The 27,977-nt window shown below is 40.3% G+C and overlaps 1 protein-coding gene across 6 annotated transcripts in view; it reads left to right on the forward strand.

Moving 5' to 3' along the window:
* TSC1 (TSC complex subunit 1) overlaps positions 1-27,977 on the forward strand; it is a 53,366-nt gene that overhangs the window by 13,585 nt on the left and 11,804 nt on the right. For 5 of the 6 annotated variants that reach the window (XM_063081521.1, XM_063081516.1, XM_063081517.1 and 2 more), the window contains 20 exons: positions 1,370-1,555; positions 2,869-2,972; positions 3,949-4,101; positions 7,082-7,226; positions 8,618-8,772; positions 9,149-9,222; positions 14,476-14,651; positions 15,491-15,606; positions 15,903-16,014; positions 16,321-16,439; positions 18,207-18,276; positions 18,760-18,864; positions 19,108-19,663; positions 20,871-20,914; positions 21,539-21,705; positions 22,572-22,754; positions 23,686-23,796; positions 24,529-24,651; positions 27,333-27,520; positions 27,607-27,768. In XM_063081521.1, the coding sequence (XP_062937591.1) occupies positions 1,450-1,555; positions 2,869-2,972; positions 3,949-4,101; positions 7,082-7,226; positions 8,618-8,772; positions 9,149-9,222; positions 14,476-14,651; positions 15,491-15,606; positions 15,903-16,014; positions 16,321-16,439; positions 18,207-18,276; positions 18,760-18,864; positions 19,108-19,663; positions 20,871-20,914; positions 21,539-21,705; positions 22,572-22,754; positions 23,686-23,796; positions 24,529-24,651; positions 27,333-27,520; positions 27,607-27,768 (2,969 nt within the window). In that variant the 5' untranslated portion in view covers positions 1,370-1,449. The remainder of the gene's footprint in view (positions 1-1,369; positions 1,556-2,868; positions 2,973-3,948; positions 4,102-7,081; positions 7,227-8,617; positions 8,773-9,148; positions 9,223-14,475; positions 14,652-15,490; positions 15,607-15,902; positions 16,015-16,320; positions 16,440-18,206; positions 18,277-18,759; positions 18,865-19,107; positions 19,664-20,870; positions 20,915-21,538; positions 21,706-22,571; positions 22,755-23,685; positions 23,797-24,528; positions 24,652-27,332; positions 27,521-27,606; positions 27,769-27,977) is intronic. The other variant, XM_063081520.1, reaches the window with a different exon arrangement.

The following is a 27,977-nucleotide window of genomic DNA, read 5'->3' on the forward strand; positions in this document are numbered from 1 at the left end:
GCTTAAGAACTGCTACTTTAGCTTACTCGAGGAAAAGCAAATAGGAATATATTTTAATATGGCTGCAAATAACATACATTCATTGGTGTGGGAGTTGGGCCATCTAAATTCTGGTTTACCATGTGACCTTGGAAAAGTTATTTATCTTTTTTGGGTATCCATGTTTCCATTTGTTAAATAAGGATAGGGCTGGCAGGTTACCTCAGGTAGTTAGAGCATGGTGCTGATAACACCAAGGTCCAGGGTTTGATCCCTGTCCTGGTCAGCCACCAAGTAAATAAATAATTAAATAAAATAAGGATACTACCTGCTTACCCCACAGAGTTGTCATGACAATCAAAACCACAACTTACCTTCATGTCATGTTTAAGGGCTTGGGGCCTTAGAGTCAACCATTGCACACCCAAATGCCACTTCCACAGGTCAGGAAGATTTGTGTTCAAATTTCAGTTCTTCTGCCCTGGTTTTGCCTCCTGCCAGCTTTGTGATCCAGAGGTAAAGCCTTGATCTCTGCTTTCCTCGCTGTACAATGGGGACAAAAGTGCCAATCACACGATAGCAGTGTGAGTATATGCAGTGATGCTTGTAAAAGGTGTGTGTTGCCTGTCTTATAAACGGTACCTATTGTTACTTGTTTTTAAATATACAGCTTTAGAGACCAAAGTGGGGTGAAATAATCAATCATAAATGTATATAGTAACACTTGGGGAAAGAGCTGCTCTTTGTATAGGCAGCTACTCCACTACCATAAATAAAGAGGTGAATTTTTCAGGGATGAGTTTTTGAAGGTTTGTCCTGAGGGTCCTCATCCATTGCTTCTTCCCTGTAGTCAGTGGCATTTGGGTGTGCAGTCGTTGCCTAGACAAGGAGTGTACACTAAGAACAGAGAAATGATCCTGGTTTATGCTAGGTGTTGGGCTTAGCAGACTTGTGACCTAACCAGGTCTACTAACTTTTAGACACTGACGGATTGTCAAGAAGAAAATTGTGTGCTTTTAATTCTTTTTCTGAGAACAGTTTGTCTACTTTTTAGATCAGTGATTTGAAATATAAACATAGTCTTAGCCAAAACCCAAGGTAGAATCAGAGGTAGGAATAACACTTTGATTTGGTTCTGTCATTAAGTTGCTGTGGTGATCGGTTCTGACTGGTATCAGTTTTTCAGGTTCTTCTCTGATTGTGGCATTCCATAGTATTCCTCTTACACCATAAATTTGCCAAAGACTTATTCACACACCTTATCTTTTATCAGCAAAGTGCTTGCCAAAGTTTTCACTGCATTGAGCACGTGCTGGTTTGTATTGCAGGTGGATTTTTGTGGGGGAAAATGGGGCCAGTTAGACACACCATTTGTCTTCCTTTTTCTCAGCCTTGTAGTGGCCCCAATGAAGAGTCTTCCGAGCCTGTAACACACGTCCTGAAGCCTGTGCAGCACATTTGTGGAAGAGAATGGCCCAACAAGCGAACGTCGGGGAGCTCCTCTCCATGCTGGAATCTCCCATGCTGGGTGTGCGAAGTGACGTGACAGCCATCTTCAAAGAGAACCTCAATTCTGGTAAGCAAAGTAATATCTTTTCTAGGTTGTATCCTAAAAAGAGGACATTGACGTAGAGCTGACTAGAATTCTGCTGATAAATTTTAGTTTTGATCTTGTAAAGACAGTTTTATAAACCACCAGAAGGGAGCATACATTGGTGGATTCATTCTAGATGTGTTTTAAACTTTTAATTATGGAAATATTCAAATATATACACACACAGAAGTAAGAATCACACCATGAGCCCCATGGAAATTTCAGCATTTCTGCCGTTTCATCTTTCCTTCCTGACTCTCCTCCACCCTCGGAGTATTTTAAAGTGAATCTCAGACACGGCATTTCATCTGTAAATCATATATGTGGTTTTTAATGTGACAAATGTTTAACCTCTGTTTAATTGGAGAAATACTAAAAATTTAAACAGTACTCTTTTTGCTTACCAGGTTGGCAAAAGTCGAATATTGATCATAGAAAAATGGGCACAGTTAGCAGGAGTATAAATTGGTGTTCAGCCTTTTTGGAGTATCTATCATCAATTTAAAAGCACACACCATTTAGCACACTTAGAAGAGTCTGCATGTCATTATAGCCTTGAATGAAATATAGTGAAAAATTGGAAAACTCCAAGTCTCCTTCAGTAGGTAAATGTTTAAGTTAATTATGTGGAGCCACGCAGTGGAGCATTAGGAGGTCAGTACAAAGAGTGAAATAGGGCATTGGTGCTGACATGGGAAGGTGTCTCCAACACATTGTTAAGTGGAAAAACACACACATACCCAAACTATGTCTGTATAACCACGAGGGCTCTGTGTGTGTGGTTATACATGAAGGAAAGGGTTTGAAAGGACACATACCAAACTTAAGGGTGTTTTCTCTGAAGAGGTCATTGAGAGGCAGGTGGCAAAGAGAACTTCCACTTTCATTTGATGTGCTTTTATATAATCTGAAATTTTAGTAATAAACATGGATTATTTTTATAATAAAAAATGCAATAAAAAATAGAAGATAGTATTTCATATGCTTTTGTGGATATTTAGGCAAATAAGCTTGGAATTATTCCATTGTTAAACTGAAATAAATTTAAGGAGGCAGAAACACAATGGTTCATAAAACTCTGGGAAGCATGTATAAGAAACCAGGGCTGGCCAGTTGGCTCAGTTGCTTAGAGCACAGCCTTGTAACGCCAAGGTCAAGGGTTTGGATTCCCATACCAGACAGCTGCCAAAAAAAAACCCCCACCATTTTCCTAATTTGGTGGCAGGCAACTATTTGAGGTAAATTTAGAATGCTAAAGGATATAAGTATTGTAAATCACTCTTTTCTGTATTTAGACCGTGGTCCTATGCTTATAAACACCTTGGTGGATTATTACCTGGAAACCAATTCTCAGCCGGTATTGCATATCCTGACCACCTTGCAAGAGCCACACGATAAGGTAACTGCTGAAGTATAACAGGCATTTAATGAGTTCTCCAAGAGGAGCGCAGCAGCTTCTATGCAGGTCCACTGTTCAGTTTGTCCAGAGCTTACTCTTTTGACTTCTGTATGTCACAGATGATGGCATTCCCAGATTATGACTGCATATAAAAATAATTTGTAGGACTGATGTTTCCTCAAAAGTTAACAAAATAAAACATATTTCAGAGGCTTTTTAAAGATCTTGTTTAAAGAAATCTGATAATTCCAATACTATAATTTTATAGTGACGATTTGACCTATAAACCAATGCTTTGGATAGGATTTCTAGATTCCTGTCAATAGGGAAAATTCTGTAAGTTCAGGGAACTAATTTGGCCTGTTAATGAGTCCTGTTTCCTAGCACAAGGCACTTTGATGGCTACTTTGTGTTTTTCCTTTGTTTTTATTTTTGTTTATGGCAAATAGCTAACAAAGCATTATAATTGCGGAGTTTAGTAAATCTTGAGTTTGTATACGAGAGTGACTTCACTAGGATTTAAAGATCTTGCTATTGTGTGCATTTTACGATACATTTTGTTTTTTCCTTACTCTGAGCTAAATCATAACTTCTACTACCTGATTTATCTTTAGGCCAAACCATGTAGGCTGGGCTGCTCTTGCAATAAGTTGCTGCTTCCAGCAGGATCCCCTTATGGCTTCAACAACCTACTGCTGTAAGAAGTGGCCTATTTGTACTTCAAAGAGGGGCTATGAAGGAGTCTCCTCCCCTCTTGGGGATTCTGGGGATCCTTTTTCATGAGTTGCAGACTGGCTGCCCTCTCTTGGGCCAAATGCAGCAACATTAAAAGATCTTCAATTTGATTTCTACCTGCTTGTCCTTTGCTTTACATCAGAGGGAAGATTTGAGAGATGGGAGTCCATCATTGCCGCCTGTATTTGTGTTAACTTCATACATTCCTGCGAGGATTTTCCTTGTTCTTTTACATTTTCAGCACCTCTTGGACAAAATTAATGAGTACGTGGGCAAAGCTGCCACTCGTTTACCCATCCTCTCGTTTCTGGGACACGTCATAAGACTGCAGCCTTCTTGGAAGCACAAGCTCTCACAAGCACCTCTTTTGCCTTCTTTACTAAAATGTCTCAAGGTAGGTAGGGTGTTTGTAAGGATTTGAATGAAATGGCTTTATGCATGTAGTTTCTGAAATTTTGAGTAACTTAAAGCAAGCAAGCTAGATTTTAAACTCTTAGAGTTTAAAAACTTCTACGCATTTGGTTTTTCTCAAATGTAATGTAGTCCAGAGTTGGTACTTAGTAAGTTCTCAAAAAGCTCTCACTACAACTGTTGAAGATCTTTTGTCCAAGAAAATATGGGAACATTTCAATCAGATGGGTTCAACATTATATTATTCTAAAGTCTTTGATTTCATCATATCTAGCCTTCCCTTAGTTAAAAATATGCTGCATTCTCTTTTGAGAATCCCTGTTCTAAATTCTCTTTTGGTTGTTAGAAAAATGACTTAAAGGTTCTTTTAGCCATTTAGGAGCATGTTCTAGTTGCAGCTATAATTAGGATTTTGTTGATGTAACTACTGAGATGCATTCTACTAATTTTTGCACTAAATTTAGTGCATTTTTCGACACAGGGAGTTGAAACCTAAATAAGACTTTATGGTTTTAGTTTTGACAGTGGCTTTCTAAAGTACTCAAGGCTATTTGCTTAATTTATTTTAGTTCCAGGACTTGTTTCCTATCTTTAAAATAAGAAAATGTGGTTAATATTAACTGCCTGTACCTCACAGACATGAAAATCTCCAGTAGTATTCATACCAGGCTGGCAGTACTTTTGGATTCATCTGGTACAGCAAGCACCATGCAAATTGATTTTTGTGTCTGCCAAGAAGGGTAACTGATTATCCCTAGAGGTGGGTCCTAAGGAGTCACATTGGCAGGGCATCATAAAGATGTGCATTTGATGTTAAGAAAAAAACAGGAGGAGTTTTAACACCTTACTATTTTTTTAAGCAAATAGACTGATGAGAATATAATCCAGTTTTGAGGTACAACATTTAGTTCAGATTGCAAAACGCTTATCTTTTCTGAAAGGGTAATCCTTGAATATCGGTCATGGATATTACCCATGTCTTCAGTTAGAATGTTGTAATAAATGAAACTAGGGTTAGTCCTTTTTTGCTGGGACTTATATTCTCGTTATATACAGTTGACCCTTGAGCAACATAGGGGTTAGAGTGCTGACTATCCCCATGCCCCCCCCTCAATGCAGTAGAAAATCTGTGTGTAACTTTGACTCCCCCAAAACGGCTAATAGCCTACTGTTGAGCAGAGGCCTTTACTGATAACATGAATAGTCGATTAACACATATTTTGTATGGTATAAATATTATACACTGTATTCTTACAATAAAGTAAGCTAGAGGCAAGAAAATGTTACTAAGAAGATCATAAGAGAAACCCAGGAGAGATGACTTTTTACTGCAACACACAATTTACTGGAGAGACGAACTGCTTGCTCGGAGATGATAGCGTCACATGGCATTTTAAGTGGATACTCCCAACACTTGAGTTCACTGCAGTAGCAACTGGAGGTGGCTAAGAAGTTATTACAGTTGTACACTATGCACTACAGTTAATTTTATGCAGATATGATCTAATACTATATTTTTACTTTTATTTTTCGACTGCAAATGGCTCCATGTATGGTCTGTAAATGTATGTGTAAGTTTTGATAATGATAAAATAGACGAGTATCTACATATAGTTTATGCATTCATGGCACACCTAACTTTTAAAAAATTTTCTCAATATTTCCAGGCTGCATGGTTTGTCTGTCAGTTTTTTCAAATTGTTGCAAATCTCCAAAAAAAATTTTCCAATATATTTATTGAAAAAAACCTGCAAATAAGTGGACCTGCACAGTTCAAACCCCCTGTTGTTCAAAAGTCAGTTGTATTCTCAGTTCTCCTGCTAGTATTATCTTCTTACTAGATATCTGCCGTAACAAAAGGCTTGGTGCTTGATATAACAATTAAATATATTTAAAACTTTGTTTGCAGGCTCATAGATTCCTTTTCTAATAGGAATAATGGATGTGTTAGCCTGCATGGAAGTCTTTTGATTAATATCTTGTTTTGTAAATCTGAATTTCAGTTACTTGGCAAACATCCATGATTTAATTATGGGTCAGGTGAGCTGCTGTAGCTAGTCAGAGTTGATGCATCATCCATTGGGTCTTAAGTGTCTTCACTTAGCCTAAAGTTATTTGACTTTATATTTAAAATATAGGCATGGTCAGAGGGTTCCATATCTTCTTTTATTTGCTGATCCCTAAATATTACTATGAAGTGAGTGAGCCATTAAGGTGACTTGTTAGCACTATGCTAATTTCTTCTTCCATTATACTTCTGTTGTAGTCCTTTAAAAAATAGTGAGTTGCTTGTCAATGTGTAGTGTTCTTTGAAGTTGACTTAACAAAAAGTGAATTTCTTAAGATTTGGTTGAATGAATGAAAACAGAACGGTGTTCCTGTGTTCTGCTAAAAAGCAACCTCTTGTGCTTTCATCCAAGTGTTATAAATAGGGCATCTTAAGACTTGCAGGCGTAGGAGTCCCCAAGTCAAGTTTAAGCTCATCTCCTGTATGAGTTTGCATAGGTGTATTGTAAATGATTGTGCCACCAGAGGTGGGGAAGTCGGGGGGCGGGGGACAGTTAGCAAGATTGGTAAAGGGCCACCAAAGGTGATTACATTGTGTAATGTTGAATATACTAATTATCCTCATTTGAGCATCGCATATTGCAAACAGGTATTGATATTCGACACTGTTACCCCACAGAGAGGTACAACCAATTATGTGTTAATAAAAAATAAGTAATAAAAAGGTAGATGGTCCTCACAGACTCTTGACAGTAGAGCCAGGGCTCAGCAGTTTTTCTTTTGAGTCTGTTTCAGTGTTGTCCTTCAGCGTCCTTAGAGATAAGGAAATGAGCATGTGAGTGAACTTCTACTTTGTGGCTCGCTTGGCATGTAGACCCTTTTCATGCACTGTGCAGTGCTGATCCCAGTGCTGATCCTGATAGGTGTTCCTTCTTGTTTGACCTTTCCTTCTGCAGATGGACACTGACGTCGTCGTTCTCACAACAGGCGTCCTAGTGTTGATAACCATGCTACCAATGATTCCGCAGTCTGGGAAACAGCACCTTCTTGATTTCTTTGATATTTTTGGCCGTCTTTCATCATGGTGCCTGAAGAAACCAGGTACAGATCTCCTTATATACCTTTCAGATCCTATCAGGTGAATGCTTCATTATTGATTAGCATGTCCTGTGCTGTAAGGGAAGGACATGTCGAATTTCACAGCTGAAATGAGTGGTTTTCACTCGATAAGCAAGGAAATGCCTTGGATGCATCCACTGTAGGCACACATAAGAAGCATGACTGTTGAGATTCTGTATTTATTCTGTTGGCTTAAGAGGATTAGTTGTCAGAGAAACTGAGTGGTAAGAGGTAAAATTCCTAATTTTCAGTAGTTAAATTAAAAAACGAGTTCCATCTATATTGCAGCAGTATAGGACTGAGCTTGCAGAACACTTTTGTCTTACTCTGCTGGTCTGTTGTGACAGAACACAAACTTCTGGTTCTGAGGACCTGTTCATTGTGTATGTGGAAGGAGGAGGGAGAAGGCAGCATGTCCTAATTAGAATTCCAGTTTCAAAGGCTGTGGGGTTTTTTCCATATCAGCAGGTAGCACAGCTCTATCAAAGTGATTCAGTAGTTATAAGCACGTGAAATTCAAAATCTTTTGGTAATCCCAGCATGAGATATTTGTATGGAAAGGATGAAATATGTAAGACCTGTGAGACAGAATGCTGTGGCTTTCTGTACTGGATTAAATCACAGCACAGGCCCATCTGATGCCAGCTTACTGGGATCTTCTTTGGGAGAAAGAAATGGTCTTTCTATTATCATGGAGAAGCTTTATGTATAACATGGATACAGGGGTTTCCATAGGGTCTAGTAAAGGCTAGATTAACCACATTTTCAATTTCTCCCACTCTTAGTTCTTTAAGCTAATTTCTGTATATTAGTTCTTTTCGCTGTATAGTTATAAATCTGCAGAGCTAAGACAACATACTGATTTTAAAACATTCTCACACTTATTCCACAAGTATTTGAATGCTTGTTATATGCCAAGCACAGTGCAAGACAGTGAGGATACAGTGGTGAGTAAGACAGTCCTTTTCTCAAGAAACTCATGCTGAATTGGGCAATGGAGAAGTATAAGTACAACTTATAGGGTGCACAGCTATCATTATAAAGGTAGTTTAGTATTGTGAAGATGTGTGGGGTCCTTTTGGGGACATGACTGGAGAGAAGGGCAGAGATTAGATCAGTAAGAGCCTTTATGGGTCATTGAGTAGACTGGAGTTTATCCAAAAGCCATAGGGAGCCACTGATGGATTTTAAATAGGGGTGGCTGGTGTGTTCAGATTTGTGTTTTAGAAAACCACTCTGATTTACTATCTTTAGAGCAAAGTGGGAGTATCCATAAATAGAAGGCCATTCTGGCAGCTATGTGTTCGTGTCTATTTTGCACACATCAGTCTTTGTCCAACTAAGAGACTCCTCTCAACGGTTTCTCTTTTTAGGCCATGTGACAGAAATCTATCTTGTCCATCTCCACGCCAGTGTTTATGCTCTCTTTCATCGCCTTTATGGAATGTATCCTTGCAACTTTGTCTCCTTTCTACGTTCTCACTACAGTATGAAGGAAAATTTGGAGACTTTTGAAGAAGTGGTCAAGGTAAATTAAAAGTGCTCATTTATTTTATACTTACATTGTTTAGATGTGCTGCATTTATAACTTTTGTATTACATAGTAGACAGGGAAATTTTGAAAAGAAATTCAGCCTTCCTCTCAAACCTCTCATCCCTAGGCAGCCACTAATCTACTTTCTGTCTGTATAGACTTGCCTATTCTGGAGATTTCATATGAGTGATAACATACACTATGTGGTCTTTTGTGACTGGCTTCCTTCACTTAACATAATGTTTCAAGTTCATCCATATCGTAACATGTATCAGTACTTTATTCCTTCTTATTGTCAAATAATATTCCATTGTGTGGATTTACCACAAAAATACAGCCCTTTATAATTTGTCAACCCAAACTCTTCTAGCCAATGATGGAACATGTGCGAATTCATCCGGAACTAGTGACTGGATCCAAGGACCATGAACTGGACCCTCGAAGGTATAGAAAGTAAACTGTTCAGTGACAGAATTTTAAAGAATCTCTTGAGCGATTGAAAATGTGATCTAGGAGATGTCCCTGTTGAGGTATTATTTGGGAATTCAGATGTTCAACTTATCGAATCGTTCCATTTGGAAGGACTTATACAGATAAAACTTTGCATGGGTCTGTCTCACAGTCGGAGAACTACTAGCTAATTAGGAGATAGGAGGAAGCTGCTGTGCAAGTGCCTATGCCCCAGAACCCCAGAAAAGCTTACAACTCGGTGGTGCCTGTGACCGTGCAAGGCAGGAGGTAAAGTGCATGGCTGAAAACAAGTGGATTGTAGAAAGTCTGAGTGGTCGGACTCCCTGGGTTCTTTTCTCCATCCTGCATAGCCAGGTGACTGCCATCCTCCATGGGGCCCTGTAGAAGTCCCCAGGTCTGTTCTCTAGAGAAACCCGTCTGATTTGAGGATACCAGCCATGGTGGAGAGTGGAACTGAGGGTGAGACTGAAAAGAAGGGAATTAAAGGAAATTCTATAGACTGAGTTGTGAGAAGCTCAGCTCCTTCTTCCTGCTTTTCTCTGACTGACGGCTAAGCTTATGCTCCCCAGTTAGGGGATTGAGCCCTTTTTGGGGAAACTGACCCACAGATATTGACATTTGGGGATCTCTCACTGAAGAAGCTGGCTCGTTGCCTGATCCCCCTACAGCGAATCTCACCTCCACAAACCTGCCTCTGCCACACACAGTCTCAGTCAGCTTAAGGTAACTTACTCTCATGTGTAGAAAGGTATATAAAATGTATATGTAAAGTTTAATAACAACACATGAACGTGCGTAGCCAGCATCCAGCTTAAAAAATAGAATATTACGAGTACCTTAGAAGCCCCCCATAGAACCCTCATACTTCCTATTCTCTGTCCCACCTCAGAGACAACTACTATTCTTGCTTTTATGTTTTGTTTTGCCTTTTTTTTTTTAGAAGCTGGCTGGTATGGGGATCCAAACCCTTGACCTTGATGTTACAAGGCTGTGCTCCAACCAACCAAACCAACCGACCAGCCCCCCATTCTTGCTTTTATGTTCATCATTCTCTCACTTTTCTTTACAGTTTTACCACATATAGTTTTGTTTTCAAAAATGGATTAAGAAGGAAAGCCTGGTTAAGGAAAAGATAGTCTTGCCATAATCTGTTTCTTTTAAGCTGCTTTCTTTTTTGTTTTGTTCTTTTTAAATCTTTGCTGCTTTCTGCCAAGATCTGGTAGTCTGCTTACCTTTGGGTGGTGAAACTAAAAAGCTCTGTTCACCGGGTGGGACTGTTGAATTTGTATGTTGATCTGAGTATCTGTTGGAGATAGGGGTGTCAGTATTATTTTCTTCTTGAGCTGGTCAATTATTTTAGAAAAGAGTCTTCTGATCTCCAGGGTGGTAAAGGTCTGGCTGCCACTGGAGGGAAAGAGACTGGTGGTGAGGAGGGGATGGTGGTCTTACCATTCAGAATGTATATGCTTATTTAATCCTCTTATTTGGACTGGTACCCATGCTCTCAACTATTTCTGGAATACCTTGTCCGGAAACTCCTTGTTTTAGTCTCTGCAGAGAATAATTCTGATTACTGGTGAGAAAAGAGCTGTTGCCTGGGAGCATTGAGTTGTGGAGGGACCTCAGGACTCTAACTGCTCCTCCAACAGGTTTCACCCTGTCTTCCTTATTTTAGCTGTTCTTACCTACCTGCCACTCATCTCTAGTTCCAGAAGTACGTGATGCTATAAATTCTTTAGCATTTTAAGGATTCTGCAGTATAAACCAGGTTGACTCTTAGCTTTGAAACGTTGGCAGCTTAGGATTCTGCTTTCTTTGATTTGCTATGTCAGTTACCACTTGCCTATCTGCTTCCCAGTTTCAAAAACTTATGGTGCTATTCCCTCTTTCCCTGTGGATTTATATTTAAAAACCAACAAACAAATCTTTACTGCAGCAAGTGGAATTTCAGGAAGTTATACAATTGGGTGCATATGTTCAATCAACTTTATTAATTTGGAAGCCTCCTCAGTCATCTTACAGAGCCTCACTCACCTTGGCCAGACAGATCATCTGGCTTTTGAAGAAAGCTGTAACACAAAAGACAGACCAGCATGAAGAGGAGAAAAGGGAGCTAGAAAGAAACAATGACAATACAGAGAGCAGAAGAAAATGTCTACAGTAACTACAGAGATAAGACATTTGTGCATATATAAAGGTCGGGATGCCACAGAAAAGGAATATTTCAAGACTAAAGAAAGATCTCTCAGAAATTAAAAATGATAGCCAAAATAAACATTTCAGTAAAAGAATTGGGAGATAAAGTTGAGAATATCTCAGAAAGCAGAACCAAAGGATAGAGATGGGTAATATGAGAAGAGAGGAAATTTAGAATAATCAGTCTAGGAAGTCCAACATCCAATTGAAAAAAGGTTTAAAAAGAGAGGAGAAAACTTTGGTGGTGGGAGAAATTGTGAAAGATATAATACAAAAAAATTTTCTATAATCGAAGGACATGATTTTCCAGATTGAAGGGACTTACTTAGTGCTCAGCTCAATCAGTGAAAAAGAATGCCACCAAGTCTCAATATAGTGAAATTTCAGAATACCATGGATAAACCTTTCAGAGAAAGAAAAACCCAAAACACTTAATAAGGATCAGAAAGTGGAATGGTGTTAGCTTCTGAAACACCTTCAAAATTGAAAGAAAAAGGTTTTCAACTTAGAATTTCATACCCAGCCAATTACCTATCAAGTATGAGATACTTGAAGATATGCAAGGACTCAAATTTATCTCCCATATATCTTTCCTCAGCTAACCACTGGAGTATGTATAGCACCAGAATGAGAGTAAAGTCAAGGAGGAGGAAGACACAGAGCCCAGCAAACTGGGGACCCAACTTAGGATCACGGTCAAGAGAAGTGTCAGGCGAACAGCTGCATAGCAGTGCTAAGAACAACCAGTTTAGACTGAAGTAGGAGAGAGGGGAAGCTCTTTAGACAGAGGGGGAATAATCCTGGTAGATTATTTGTGCTTCATTATGTAAAAATTATATTAGCCATTATTTCAGAGCTGTTAGAAATAAGTTTAGGAAGAGGTAGCAGTAGATACAAAGAAAACTGAAGAGAAGAAATAGAAAAATTACAACTTCAGGACAAACTAAATTGAACAGGAAAGAAAATATCATAGTATATTCTGGCTCAGCTGCAAATAGTGCTTACATGGTCATAATAATTGTTGAAAATTAATTTTGAAAAAAACCAAAAGCAACAATGTACTTATTTTAAGAACATGGAGAGGAGGGAAAGGATATATAGTAGTGGCCTCAATCCTCCCCTACCATAATAGGAAGTTAATAGGCAATATCTAATATTTATATTGAGGTAGTATACAATTCAACTAACAGAATTGGAAGCAGCTACCAGAGTGGTTGCGGGGGAGAGGGATGAGGGAGGTACCCTTTTGTACTGTATTGACTTCTTAAACTACCCTATTTCATTGAATCTAAGATGGCACTGAATGTATGATGAACATCTTATATTGATGTACATCTAAAAGGAAGAATGCCAAATAAGCTAATGTATAACTGATTAGACAACAGTTCCCAATTTCAGAGATATTAAAATATGAAAAGTTGATTTAAGAATCAAGGAAATATTGTAAGTGCATATATTACTTTGATTAAAATAAAATATTTAAATGTATTCCTACTTTATTATGATTCTCATTTTCTTCTCTAAAATCAATCTTCTTATGTGTACATATGCATCCTGACTCTTGCTCTCACTTAATCACTTTCCAGTCATGCTGAGAATGTGTAAAGAGGATACTACGCCCGTAACACAGATGCCACAGGCAGTGGGAACATGGGTAATGAACACAGATGCAGCCCTGAATTGAAAGCCTTGCCCCTTAGGGAAGCTGCCAGATATTCTCCTCATGCCCTGGATGCCTTCATTTCTGTATTTATACCACATTTTCAGCATCTAAGACTTAATGAGCATTTTAGAATGGTTGTGTAGGTTCAGATGTTTTGTTAGGGTAAACCCATGGAGTGCCCTTAGTGCTGCTGTGCTGTGCTCTATACACTTTGGAACAGAAGATGAGAATCTGTTGGTGTTACCAACTACTTAGACACATGTATAGTGAAATTATGTTGTCTGAAAGTAGGTTCATACCTGAGAAAGTATTCTATCTTAAATGTTCAGTTAGTCATTAGAATATTTGGCAAATACTGAAGAGCTGAAAGATGAAAATAAAGATTACCCCTGATTTCAGTTTGTTTAGTTTGAATACTTAGTGCAGTCAGATCTGCCTGTTTGTGGGCATGTCTCTCAATGGTTTTATATACTTTTTTCATTTAAGATTATATTCAGAGCATTTTATGCCACTTAATATTTGAAAGGATGATTTTTAAAATCAACTGTAGTAGGTATAATTTACATACAATAAAATTCATTAGTTAAGTTTTGGCAAAAGTCACAATCACGGTAAAGCACGTTCTCGTCTCCCCAAAAAGTTCCTTCACACCCTTTGTGGTCAGTCTCCTCCCCCAACTCCTAGCAACCATTGATCTGCTGAAAGCAGATGGTAGTATAATAATATTTCTTCTATAGAATATATCCCTTTGGTTGGACTTTGGGTTTTTTTCTTTTTTCTGTTACAAGCTGTGCTGTGTATGTTGTGTGTCTTGATATATGTCTATATCTATAGGATAAATTCTTAGAAGTGGAACTGTGGATCACACAACAGGAATGTTTAGACAGTTCTTTAAATATTCTCATGGGCTTTCTCTAGTTTGAGTTTTCCTTACCAAATTTCTGATCTGGGGATGGTTTAGAATCCCAAGGCTTTGACGGGAGACCTTAAGTCAGCCTCAGCTGCCTGGCAGTTTCCAGGTCCTCCTGTTCTTTGATTACCTTTGTTCCCAAGGATATTTTCCCCTGGTGGCTGCTCTGCATAGGTTATGTTCTATTTTGAGGCTATGTGTAGTCTTTTGTTGATGAAATTTTTGTTTCAAATTAGTTTCTTTTAACTCAATATAACCATTTTAAATAGTGTGGGTGTAGTTTTGTAAGATGAAAGGCTGACTCTTTATATATGTCATACTTGGGCTGGCATGGTTCTGCTTGTCCTTTGCTAATCATAGTTCTGTTGCCGGCACTGAATTGGCACTCTTAAGTATTTAATTGATTTGATTGAATGTCTTACAATTTGCGTTTCTTGACTTTCATTGCCTTTTATAGGTGGAAGAGATTAGAAACTCATGATGTTGTAATAGAGTGTGCCAAAATCTCTCTGGACCCTACAGAAGCCTCATATGAAGATGGCTATTCTGTGTCTCACCAAATCTCAGCCCGCTTTCCTCACCGTTCAGCCGATGTCACCGCCAGCCCTTATGTTGACACACAGAATAGCTATGGTAAAAAGCGACTTTGGTACTTATCAGTTTTACAACTTTGTCTCTGGAAAGCATTGTTTATCGTTGTTGACTTTATTTTCTTTGCTCAAAGTTAACCCTTAATTCAGTTCCCAGGATCTTTTCCCCAAATATTTAAATTTGAATTTGCCTCTATTTTCCTCTAATTCATTTCTACTTCAAGTTTAATTTAGATGTCCTTGGTCTCTTACCTGATACTATGCCAACAGACTTGGCAGTGTGTCTTTAGCACTTAACAAGGAGAATGGGTTCATGTTTTTTACTTCTAGGCTCCACCTCATAAGGGAGTCTTTCTACTTTCAGGCACTGAGAGTGAGGCCCTCTGGACTTTAGTACTGACACAGTTTGAAGGAGTCTGGGTAATTTAGAATGGATTCATATAAAAATCTAGGCTTTGGGCCGAGCCTGTGACGCACTCGGGAGAGTGCGGTGCTGGGAGCGCAGCGACGCTCCCACCTTCGGATCCTATATAGTAATGGCCGGTGCACTCACTGGCTGAGTACCGGTCACGAAAAAGACAAAAAAAAAAAAAAAATCTAGGCTTTATCTGTAGGTTGTACTCGCTGAAGCTGTTACCCAGATTGTGGTTTTTTAAGTTATCCTGAGGCATCACTAGACATCAAACCTTACTGGACTTTATTTCCAAAGAGCATTTTACCTTTTAAATATTGTTACTTTGTCCCCAAAAATGTCTGGAAGCCCTGCATATTTTTAAACATAGAAAATTGAATATATTGAATGGTCTAGAGAATGGTCATAATTTTTTATCAGAGTAATCTAAAACCACACACTAACCCCCGTGTTCTTCCCTTTCATTTTAGGGAGTGCTACTTCTACCCCGTACTCCACTTCTCGGCTGACGTTGTTCAATACACCAGGGCAGCTACCTCAGACTCTGAGTTCCCCGTCAACACGGCTGTTAACTGAGCCGCCACAAGTATGGTGTCATATAGTGTGCCTTCTCTACCCTCTGCTCTCCGGTGGAGCTGTCCATTCGGGTCAGGATTTAGTAGTCACTTTTAAGGATTCATGATATTAGCAAAGAAAGTTACTGTTCCACTTGGGTTCATCTTGGAGTCTAGACTTACAAAATATAAATTGTCTCTTGACAAAGCTTTAATAAGATGCCCTTTTCCAGTTGAAAAGGTTAAACTTAAACTGAACGTGGACATGAGCCTTGTGGGTGACGTAGCATGCAGGTGCCATTGCTGATGTACTTCATTAACTTCCCAGGCTACTCTGTGGAGCCCATCCGTGGTTTGTGGTATGACCACTCCTCCAACTTCTCCTGGAAATGTCCCACCCGATTTGTCACAACCTTACAGTAAAGTCTTTGGTACAACTGGTATGTATGTCTTAGGCTGGATTTGATTAGTTGGTTTTGGCCTGCCTTTTAGGATAAAAGGAACTGTCTCTTAGATCCAGTAGTGAGTTGGGGACCACTTGCAGTAGTAAACCTGCTTTTGTCAATGCAAACCTCTGGGGCTTTTAGAACATGTGAAGTGAACTTTAAAAAAAGAGACTGACTTAGATCCCCCGAAAGTTAACTCTAGCAGCTTTATTCATAGTAATAGTTACGCTGAAAAAAAATTGTCAATTTTTCTGAGTTAGGCTCAGTGTTCATACATGTTCTGCCCTTGTCTCTGATCAGGTGGAAAAGGAACTCCTCTGGGAACCCCAGCAACCTCTCCTCCTCCAGCCCCAATCTGCCATTCGGATGACTACGTGCACATTTCACTCCCCCAGGCCACAGCCATGCCCCCCAGGAAGGTGTGTGCCAGCTCATCTGCTGTTCCTTTGCCCAAGCACAGTGACTCACTTGCAAGCCTCACTTTGTGCAGCCTGATTGTGCCAAATAGAATTCTAACCTAAAATGTGATGGGTTTGAATCAGAACAATTGAAAATAGGCTAACCAACGTCTTTTAAGGTATCTGCTTTCTGGACCCCCTGGGGTCCAGAAACCCTTTTAGGGAACCCAGTTGATCAAACCTACTTGCATAGTAATACTAAGCTGTTGTTCGCCCTCCCCACTGCACTGGCATTTGCACTGACGGTGCAAAAACAATGGTGGGTGAATGGTGGTACCTTAGCACAAGTCAGGGCAGGCCCCACGCAGGCCTAGCAGGCATTGCGTTCGGGCCCCACGCAGGCCTAGCAGGCATTGCGTTCGGGCCCCACGCAGGCCTCGCAGGCATTGCGTTCGGGCCCTACGCAGGCCTAGCAGGCATTACGTTTTTCCTTGACATGGTCTTCTGCTTGAAAAAAAGGAAAAAAAAGCATCAAAAGCTTATGAGTGTTCTATATTAAGCAGTAAAAATTATTGATTTTATTAAATCTTAGCCCTTTAGAACATGTATTTTTAATTTTCTTTGTGATAAAATAGGAAATATACCTAAAGCACATTTACTGCATACCAAAGTACAATGGTGTTCTCAGGCCCTCGTGTGATTATCTGAGTTGAGAGGTGAACCAGCTGCTTTTTTTCATGGAGTACTAGTTTTTCTTGAAAGAACAAATGATGGACAAACTGGTTATTCAGACTTGGATATTTGGCAGGCAAATGATGAACCGAGTTTGTCACTTCAAGATAAACAATTTACAGTATTTGATACCAATGACAAAATTCAACTTTCAGGTGAAAATCAGGATATTTAAAAATTTGTATGTGCCACCATGAGCTTGGTAGCTTCCCCAAGACTTTTAGGATGAGATTGAAAAGTCTTGGGAAGCCTGGTTAATAATTTGACTGTTTGATATTCTGTAATCAAGTGTTTCAACTTTTGAAAGATCTGAGTAACTTGGTGAACCAGTGTTTTCTGAATGTCCAATGTATAATGTTACAGAATCATGCAGATGTCAAAAGTGCATTCAGAGTACAAGGTAGATCAATGGATTTTAACAGTGTGAAAAGTTAATTGATATGAGTTCAAATTCTACATTGCAACTAACTTCTAAGGAACTGCCATTTGTCAAGTTTTGGTATAATATCAAGATGATTATCTATGATTATTTGAAAAGTCTGTTAATGTATATTTACTTTTTGCAACTATATATCTGTGGGGCTGCAGATTTTCTTCACATACTTCAGCCAAAATAGCATGTTGCAACAGATTGAATGTAGAGGCAGATATGAGAATCCAGTTGTCTTTCATTAAGCCAGGTATTAAAGAGGTTGCAAAAATGTAAAACAGTTCCACTCTTCTCACTTTGTCTTTGTTTGTTAGTCTTTGTTTTGGAAAATATAATTATTTTTTCATAAAAATATATTAATTACGTTAATGTGTAATGGATTTTTTTTCAGTGATTCATTTTTTTTTTTAATTTTGCAGTTTTAATTTCTAATACAATAATGATTGGTAGCTATAACCATGTAAACAAAAGCTCTTGGGATTCTCAATTATTTTTAAGAACGTAAAGTCATGTTGAGACCAAACAGTTTGAGAATCACTGGGCTAAACTTTAAACTCCTTTACTATGTGCTAAAGAACATGTACAGATTTTTCGCCTTGTGATATAAGTGGTTCTTATCTTTTCAGGAAGAAAGAACAGATTCTACAAGGCCATGTCTACACAGACAGCACCACCTTCCGAATGACAGAGGATTAGGTAGAATCTCTGTGTCACAATAGATCTTGCTTGTCTCTTCTAATATGGTTATATATGTTTAAAAGCAAAGTTAAGAGGAAACAAGGAAAGTCTGGAATACCACGAAACACTGAAGCCTAGAGATAATGAAACAAGTGGGGAATTCTAAAAGCCAACCTAATAATCAAAAACATCAAAAAAATTTTTAAGCTATTACAGTGAAGTACCTGTAAATGTTTTGAGCTGGTCAAACCATATGATTATATCTTTTCTCGGAGACATTAAGAACTGAGAATTTTCTTTTCTGTGGGATTATTTTCAGCACCTTTAATTAGGTTATTTGTAATATCTTAGCCTTTTGTAGTAGCTCCAGGAGAGCTTCCAGACTTCTCTGTTCAACAGGAAGAATTATTTTAGACTTATTCTATTATAGTGTAAGCAGTTTAACACTCACAGGAATTACAGTGTATTTCTTTGACTTGAGTTGTCTCTGTTTCTTTTTAGAAGAAGTACCTGGCAGCAAAGGTTCTGTCACTCTAAGTGATCTTCCAGGGTTTTTAGGTGATCTAGCCTCTGAAGAAGATAGCATTGAAAAAGATAAAGAAGAAGGTAACATGTGGAATTTCTGTGAATGATAAAGTTTGGTTTTGCTCATTCTCCTATAAAACTGGGATTTGGTTTCAACACTCACATACTTGCAAAAGATGGGTGTTTCATTCTAGGACCTATGCTGGATGCCACTTTTTACCCCCCTGCTGGGTGACACGGTACATGGTGGCATGCAACCCCAAACTGTCCTTTCCCAGATTGAGTATTTACTGGGGGTTCTCTTGTTTCCATTCCTCTTTTCAGCTGCAATATCTAAAGAACTTTCTGAGATCACTACAGCAGAGGCCAAGCCTGTGGTTCCTCGAGGAGGCTTTGACTCTCCCTTCTACCGAGACAGTCTCCCAGGTTCTCAGCGGAAGGCCCATTCAGCAGCCTCCAGTGCTCAGGGCGCCAGTGTGAACCCTGAGCCTTTACACTCCTCCCTGGACAAGCTCGGGCCTGACACACCAAAGCAAGCCTTTACTCCCATAGACCTACCCAGTGGTTGTGCCTACGAAAGCCCTGCAGGGGACAGGGAACGCCAGACTTCTCTGGAGACCGGTATCTTCACTCCCAGCCCTTGTAAAGTTCCACCACACAGGGGAGTGGGCTTTGGAAGCGGGCAGCCTCCCCCGTACGATCATCTTTTTGAGGTGGCATTGCCAAAGACTGCCCATCATTTTGTCAGCGAGAAGACCAAGGAACTGTTAAAGAAAGCGAAAGGCACAGAGGAAGACTACATGCCCTGCGCCTCCCCCATGGAAGTACTGGACAGACTGATACAGCAGGGCGCCGATGCACACAGCAAGGAGCTCAACAGGTAAGGACCTTAAATGCTGCATTTTATGATGAAGTACAGATGCGTGGGGGAGCGAGAATCATATTTCACAGTCTCAACAGAGGAGCTGGGCCTTTTCTATTTTGTGAGACATTCTTCTAGTCTGTCACCTTTTCATATACGTGAACGTGAGTATCCTCTATGTATGCATGTTAAAATTGGGATAATTCCTTAGATAGCAATCCATTTCAAAATTAGTATTTGTTTTGTTTTTTGGACGGATGGCTGGCAGGGGAATCCAAAGCCTTGACTTTGGTGTTATCAGCACTGTGTTCTAACCTACTGAGCTAAGCCACCAGCCCAGTCTATTTTTATATAGGCTATCTTGTGGCACTGTTCTATGAGGACGTTCAAATGCCTTTACGTTTGCTCTCTGAAAATGGGAGGTTAAAAATGAGGTGATGGTGTTTCAGAGAACTTGGGAATATTTGTCACAGTGTTTTCCTCTCTAGTTATAGATGATTATTAGTATTTTCTTCTATTTTGGTAACATAGTTCATTAGGTGGAAGATGAAATCATCAGCATTTTATGCAAGTTCAGGAAGCCCCCCCTCCAAAGACACGTGAAGTGTCTTAGAAAGAAATCTGAGACACTGTTTTCAACCCTCCTTTTATTATCCCTTTCAAAAGACACCCAATGAAGGGGTAAGAGTGAGTGGCCCAGAGTTTGAATCCTCTGCCGTTTCTGATTAGGTTCTCTGGAAATGTTGGTTTTAATTGTTCTTCTGTATAATATCCTAAGATGGAATTTGACAGGGATTGTAATATTTTAGCTTCTTTTTAAATGAGATTTAGTATAATAGGCACAGGTAAATTTCTTCTTCCTCCTTAAGCTTGGCTGACAGTAGCTTCTCAGCAGAGAGCTAGTCCTGTATGAGTATACTTCAACAGAGAGGGTTGAAAACAGCTCTCAGTGTGTTCTGCCACTCAGTGGCTTTGGAGAGCTGACCCAGAAATGAAGGCTGCAGTGTGAGCTCAGCGTGAGGCATCTCCACGCTGGATACCTGCCTGTTCCACCCACTGTGAGACTCCTCCTCTAACTCCATGTGGACTTTGAATTTGAAACTTTCTTATGTCACTGCAGATTTTGACCACAAGGAAGTGATTTAACCTTGCTGCAATTAAAAGTTCAAATAAGTTTTTTCTAGGTAAGACTGATAACTTTGTTACTCAAAAACTTTCTTCCTAGGTTGTCTTTACCCAGCAAGTCTGTCGACTGGACCCACTTTGGAGGTAAAGTTGTTACTTTAGCTCCAAATCCAGCCCTTGTGGTTTCTGCTTGCTTGTTGCCTTTTCTGTCCTTGAAGGACATACCCCATAGGAAACATCTCCCCTTGACTACTGCTTCGGCTGTTATCGGTTTGGCTAAAGGATCTCAAATGCTGCAAAGTCAGCATTTCCTGTTTTTGAGAAGTGGCAAGTACCATGTGCTTGAGAGTAGAAGTACGAGAAGCGCAGTCCTTATGGCAGACATCCCTAGAAAAGACCCAAGTAGAGTGAGCGGTACTGGGGCATCTTCTTGGGGGAGAACATACCAGTGAAGGATCAGCCTTGAAAAATGGAAAGGCAGTCCCAAATATATACGTGTGGTCCGGGTTTGTGGGAAAAGAATAAAGCTCTCAAAAAGCCGTCCCATGTGATATAACCCTGTGCATTCCTTTAAAAGGGAGATAGGTGGCAAATACTTTTCCCTCTCCTAACAAATGACTGTTGCTGGGAACCAAGTGGTCATTTGCAAAGTGAATGATGATTTATTTCTTAAAGAACTGTGTTCTTAAGCTAACAGCACATGGGAGGGGGCTTGATTGAACCACATGTAAAAGGCATTTTTTGCCACCCCCTGTGCTTTGACATCAGGCTCTCCTCCTTCAGACGAGATCCGCACCCTCCGAGACCAGTTGCTGTTACTGCACAACCAGCTGCTGTATGAGCGATTTAAGAGGCAGCAGCATGCTGTCCGGAACAGACGGCTCCTCCGCAAGGTGATCAGAGCAGCAGCTCTGGAGGAACACAATGCTGCCATGGTGAGGACTGGGGGGGCGTGGGGGAAGTGGGCTTTGTTTTTGTTTTGTTTTGGGTCTACGCGATAGCTTGTACAGAGCAGCAGCTGCATCAAGATCAATGCTCAGTCTGAGCTGTGTTCACTGTTGTGGCTTGGGGCAGGTCACTTAGACTGTGAGCTTAAGACATGAATGGCTAGATCTTAGAATTCCCTTGTCGCTTTTGGGAACTGTGCAAACAAGTGATTTTTCGTGTGCTTGTTTGCTTGTAATTGGCTGTGATGATAAAAGGGTCAGAAGATTATTTTATTTCTCCGTATGTGAAACCAGAGCTCCTGAAGTTATTTCATGGCATGAAATTAAGCATGTATGGCATAGTGGGTGTGAAGCCAATCAGACTTGGAGTTTGAATCCTTGCTCTACCAGTTATTACCTTAGAAAAGTAAATTGGCCTCCCAAAGCCTCTAACCCATTCTATAAAATGGAAATAACAATAAGAACACCTACTTTTTAAGCTGTGATGGTTAAAATAAATCATGTCAGTAAGCACTTGCTCAATGGCTAGTACACTGTAAGTATTCAGTAAATGTTCATCATTTTAGTGAACATAACCAGTACCATGTATTGGAGGCCTTATTCAAGTGGTTAAGACTTTTGAAAGTATTAGAAGCAAGTTGATCCCTGAGGAAGGTTCTCTAAGCAATTATGGTCCATTTGCTCATGTGAAACTTGGAGAACCTTGACCTAATGACAAGTAAGACAGTCGTGAGCTGTCAGATTCTGGGTCTGTAGTTACTGTTCCAGGGTAGCTTATGACTGTTGAGATGAAATGTTTGCAACATATGTTAAACTTGAGCATCACTGCCCGTGGCTTCTCTGGTCTCTGCTAGAAAGATCAGTTGAAGTTACAAGAGAAGGACATCCAGATATGGAAGGTTAGTCTACAAAAAGAACAAGCCAGATACAGTCAGCTTCAGGAGCAGCGTGACACTGTGGTAACCCAGCTCCACAGCCAGATCAGACAGCTGCAACATGACCGAGAAGAGTTCTACAACCAGAGCCAGGAATTACAGGTATGAACTGCAACACCAGGCAGAGCAAACGGCATGGAATATGATTGGGATAGAGCAGACGCACTGCTGCAGGTGTTCTCACCTTCTTCAGCTGAACTAAGATTAATACTTTTCTCTCTGAAATCATGGCAGATATATTTCCTGCCAGATAAATCTTATTTAGGGCAGAGGTTTCCCACCTTTCTTGGTTCATAGCTCCCTTAGTCTCTCAGTAATTTTTTCCAGGCACTTTGCAGCCAAAAGAAACGCTTAATAGTTCTGTTCATTAAGTAGATCTAAACAACTTAGTGAGTATTTATGTCCTAACAATTTAGTAGCTGTTTGTAAATAATACACATAAACTAAATTTTTTTTTTAATTTAATTTTTAAATAACTGCAATTACTAATGCCATGTGTGTACCTGTTGGGCACTGCAAGTGTCTCAGACCTTGGAATCAGAGTGCACAGTGACACCTCATTTCCTGTTTCACATTGGCTTTATCATGATGCTTTTTATCACAGCAACCACAAAAAATCTGGGGACACAGAGGTATGATGTCATCCACAGGCATACAGCACCATCTAATACTGAACTATCAGCTACCTCCAGCTAGTTAGTTCACATAATGCCCGACAGATGTCGCTGTTTTCCCCTCAAAAACTTAAAATATCTCAGCAGCATCCCTATGAATTTGCTGTGAAATCCCAGGCTGTTTGGCACAGTTTGGGAACTGTGGATCTCAGGTCTTTTTTTCTTTTGTTAAATAGTAAGGAACTCAGAAATCAACCGTAACTTACTTTTTAAAACTAAGAGGTCAAATCCTGATGGCCCAAGCATAGTAGAGCAGTCAAGCTAGGCATTCTCAGTTCTATGTAGGCTCAGGGCCAGGTAGGCTCATGTCCTGACCTGTCAATGCTGCTGTCACTTCCTGTCCATTTCTCTTTGGGCAGACAAAGCTGGAAGACTGCAGGAGCATGATTGCAGAGCTGCGGATAGAGCTAAAGAAAGCCAACTACAAGGTCTGTCACACCGAACTGCTGCTCAGCCAGGTTTCTCAGAAGGTAAGATATGCAGCAGGCCCATGTCAGCTCAGACACCACTCGCTGCGTTCTTCCTGGGACAGGACAGTATATCACTTGAGGGGCTTATGTCAGGAGTCCTAAATAGGGAGTGATTCTGTCCGCTGCCAGCTTCTGGGGACATTTGGCAATGTCTAGAGACATTTTAGGTTGACATTTTTGGTGCTACTGGTGTCTAGTGTGTAGGAGCCAGGGATGTTCCCAAATATCCTACATTGCACAGACCAGACCCACACAACAAAGAAGTATCCAGCCTAATCTCTAGTCTTCTAAATCCCCTGGAATTCTCTCTTAATACCTTATTTACATACATGTACAAGTTCGTTCAGGTTTTTGAGCTGTGATTCCTCCCACTTTGGGATTCATTGCACTCATTCACTCAACAGTGAGTGAGTTTCCCCAGGGGCTTCATCCCTCTGGACCTAAAGTCCCTGCTGTAGAGGTGTCCTGTGGGTGGTCGGATTGGATGTTGTGCACTTGTGCCTCTTTCCCTTTTCACAGCACAATTCTGACGTGCATTTATGTCCGTTTTTGTTGCCCTTGGGTGCCTTCCTCCCCACTAGCCATTATGTTAGCGAACTTGAAACGATGAGAGATGTTTATTCTGCCCTAGCATGGAAATACTGTGCTCTTAGCTGGTTCCCCACTTAATGTCCATTTACTAGTTTTGAGTTGCCAGATTTTTCACTTTGCTTGTTTGTATGTTTTGGTTAGCTCTCAAATAGCGAGTCAGTCCAGCAGCAGATGGAGTTCTTGAACAGGCAGCTGTTGGTTCTTGGGGAGGTCAACGAGCTGTATTTGGAACAACTGCAGAACAAGCATTCTGACACCACAAAGGTATGCTGGGGCTCAGGGAGCCAAACCTTAGGTGGAAAAGCTCTTCAGACCCATACTTTATGAATTATTTCCTGAAAGATGAAGCAGCAGTCTACTCCCACCTCTCCCTGGCCCAGCAGTACAAGCACTTTCCAGCTATCATGTGAGATTATGTCCCCTTGTTGGGTTGTTTTGAAATTAAGTCAAGATGTAAGACAAGCATTTCATGGTAATTGGTATGGAGTATGTGTAAAAGTGTTTCCCTTCTCTTTTCCTTACCCCCTTTAAAAAAAGAGAGAGAGAGAGATCATGACAAAGATGGAAGGCGGGCAACAGATTCTGCTTAACATACCTCTTAGGACCGTGCTATATATTGGTGTACATATCATTTTTGCTCCTTTTAATGTTGAATTTAATTTCTGCAGATGGTAGTTCAGTCCTGGCAACAAGGCCAGCATCAGGGTGATCTTACATTAATTAGCGCCTCACCAGTGGTGTCGAGGCAGAAGTTTTATGTCACTGTATAAACAGCCTCAGGTAATGCTAGTGAATGAGTTGGGAATAAAATTTTAATAGTAAATGCTCAGATGCTTCCTGTCAGTAACTTCTCCATCACACATGGGCCTTCTTTTCAGGATTTCTTAGGCTTGTGCTTTGTAAAGCATCTTTTTTAGCCAAATGTAGAGAGTAGTCTTAGAACCGGAGATGTGTAATTTTCATAATAGAGTTACTCTTTATTTCTCAGCTCCTCTCAACTCTCAGATTTAGACTCCCTTTAGAAAGACGTTAGATGTGGAACTTCCTCTAGAAACTACCTATCACTTATTTTGGAGGAATAATGGCTTGGGAAAAGAAAGGGGGAAAACAGACTTTTTAAGGGCCAAGAAAACTTCTGAAAAAGCTTACTGAAATGTATTCTTAATGTGTCCTGAGAGAAGTATGGATAGATTGGCCTCTGGTGTGGCCTTTGGTTTGGAATCCTTGTACTCTTTGGAAGTTTGAGCAGTCACCTAACTTCTTTGGGCCCTTGTGTCATGGTTCATAAAATGAGGGTGAGAATGCTGATTTGTAATAATCAGGATATCCTCAACAAAAAATAAGCTAAACTGTCTTAACAATGAAGAATTGGGTTGTTTCAATTGTTAAGAAGTTCCTGGGCGGGGAAGGTCAAGGTGGGCAAGTTGGCAATTCAGGGACAGCATCAAGGAACTGGGCTCTTCCCTCTCCTGCACTGCCTGTCTCACCCTGCTGGTCCTGTCCTCCAGTTCTGCATTCATGGTTGGCAGGTGTGTGCTACAGGTACAGGTGTCACAGGCAGACACCATGATGCCTCACAAAAGAGGAACATGTCTTCCTATGGCTCTCTCTCAGCAAGGAAATCTAGACACCTTCCACCACACTTCCCATCTCTCTTTTTGGCCAGGACTGTGTCGCGTACCCATCCCTAGCCCAGTCATTGCCTTCAGCCAGTCAGGCTTTGCCCCTGTACCTGGAGCTAGGGTTGCTCTTGTTCATTGCAGTGGAGGAAAAGAGCTGGGTGTCTGAGAATCAGGTGGAGAATGGCAGGAAGGAGTGGGGTGAGGCAATCAAGAGGACTAGTGAGAGGGCAGGGGTGTTCCAGGTTCAATACCTTGCACAATCATCCATAGATAAGTACTGTTGCTTATGACAAAAGTCAGAGTGTTCACCTAATCTGTGCTGAAGTCTGTTGCCACTTAGCACAGCTGGAATGGCCACGTTATCAGATAGCCAATTCTGGGCTTAGATCTGTTGCATTCTGCACAGAAGAAGCATTGTGTTTACCAACCAGTCAGCTTCAAGGCAGGGGCACCTCGTGAAAGCTTGTCTCCTTGCTCTTTATGGTTTATTATCGTTTTTAAAAAACCAAACGTATGGGCAAGTTTTATCTTATGTGTATTTTACCACAATAAACACACGCACACACGCATACACAAATATAACACATACTTGTTAGAAAAGTATCCTTTCCACCTTTTTTCCGAGCATTAGCGTCTACTTACTGTGGGTTTTAAGCTGTTCCGATCTGTCATTAGGCAGGCTACCTGCCTTGGCATGATTGACAGACCTTGTCAGGGGACCTAATCTGCAAATGCTGCTTTGCTTAAACAAACCTCCCTTCGTGCCATGTGCTCTAGCTTTACCTCCACTGGTGTTAGGAGAGGGAGGAAAATATAAAAGCAAATGACCCCACAGTACCCCTGTAGTGAAATTACAATTGTGAATCCTGGCATATTTTCACTTGGTGTTTTGCTAATGTATATGTTTACATAGTTGATCGTGTTTGATCGTGCTGTTCACACACTTTTATAGTCTGCTTTTTAAAAATCTCTTTACTGCTATCACACCATTTTTTAAAACTCACAAATATAAGATATACTTCATCTATTTCGCTGATGTTAGACTTACGATGTTTCTAGTTTTTTGCTCTTATAAATATGCTGTGATGATTACTTTTGTGCAAAATGTCTATTTGTGTTTCAGATGTTTTCCTTAGGGATGGAGTTGAAGGAAGGATTCCTAGGTTAATACTTACTGCCAGCTTACTTTCCAGAAAGTTGTACTAATTTATATTTCTACCCCAAGTATACGGAAGTGCCTTCTTAATACTTACTATATCATTTTTTCAAAGTGGTTAGGGCATGTTCGTGTTCTATAAATACTCACTCCAATCTTTTTTTTAGGAAGTGGAAATGATGAAAGCTGCATATCGGAAAGAACTAGAAAAAAACAGAAGCCATGTTCTCCAGCAGAATCAGAGGCTTGATACCTCCCAAAAACGGATTTCAGAACTGGAATCTCTTCTGGCCAAGAAAGACCACCTTCTTTTGGAACAGAAGAAATATTTAGAGGACGTCAAACTCCAGGCAAGGTAACTTCCATTGGGAAAGGTTTTTGCAGTGATGTGTTCTTTATTAAGGGGAATTCACATATTCTGGACTGGTCTTTATCTTTCAGAGGACAGCTGCAGGCTGCAGAGAGCAGGTATGAGGCTCAGAAAAGGATTACACAAGTGTTTGAATTGGAGATCTTAGATTTATATGGCAGGTTGGAGAAAGACGGCCTCCTGAAAAAACTTGAAGAAGAAAAGACAGAAGCAGCTGAAGCCGCAGAAGAAAGGTAGGAACAAAGAGTTGCGTCAGTGGCTTATGATTAAACTGCCGCTAGCAGAACAAGGACCACATCACATGGCGCTGGAAGCAGTTATAGCTGCTTAGATAGACAGGGCTGCAGCACTTGACTCACTCCATTTCAGAGAGCTGAAATGACTTACCTTTTCTCAGAGTGCCCAGTGATCTTTCCATGTTCCTTTTCCTGGCCCCGAGTTG

This window comes from Cynocephalus volans, chromosome 17 (assembly GCF_027409185.1).
Source record: "Cynocephalus volans isolate mCynVol1 chromosome 17, mCynVol1.pri, whole genome shotgun sequence".
Classification (NCBI taxonomy): Eukaryota; Metazoa; Chordata; class Mammalia; order Dermoptera; family Cynocephalidae; genus Cynocephalus; species Cynocephalus volans.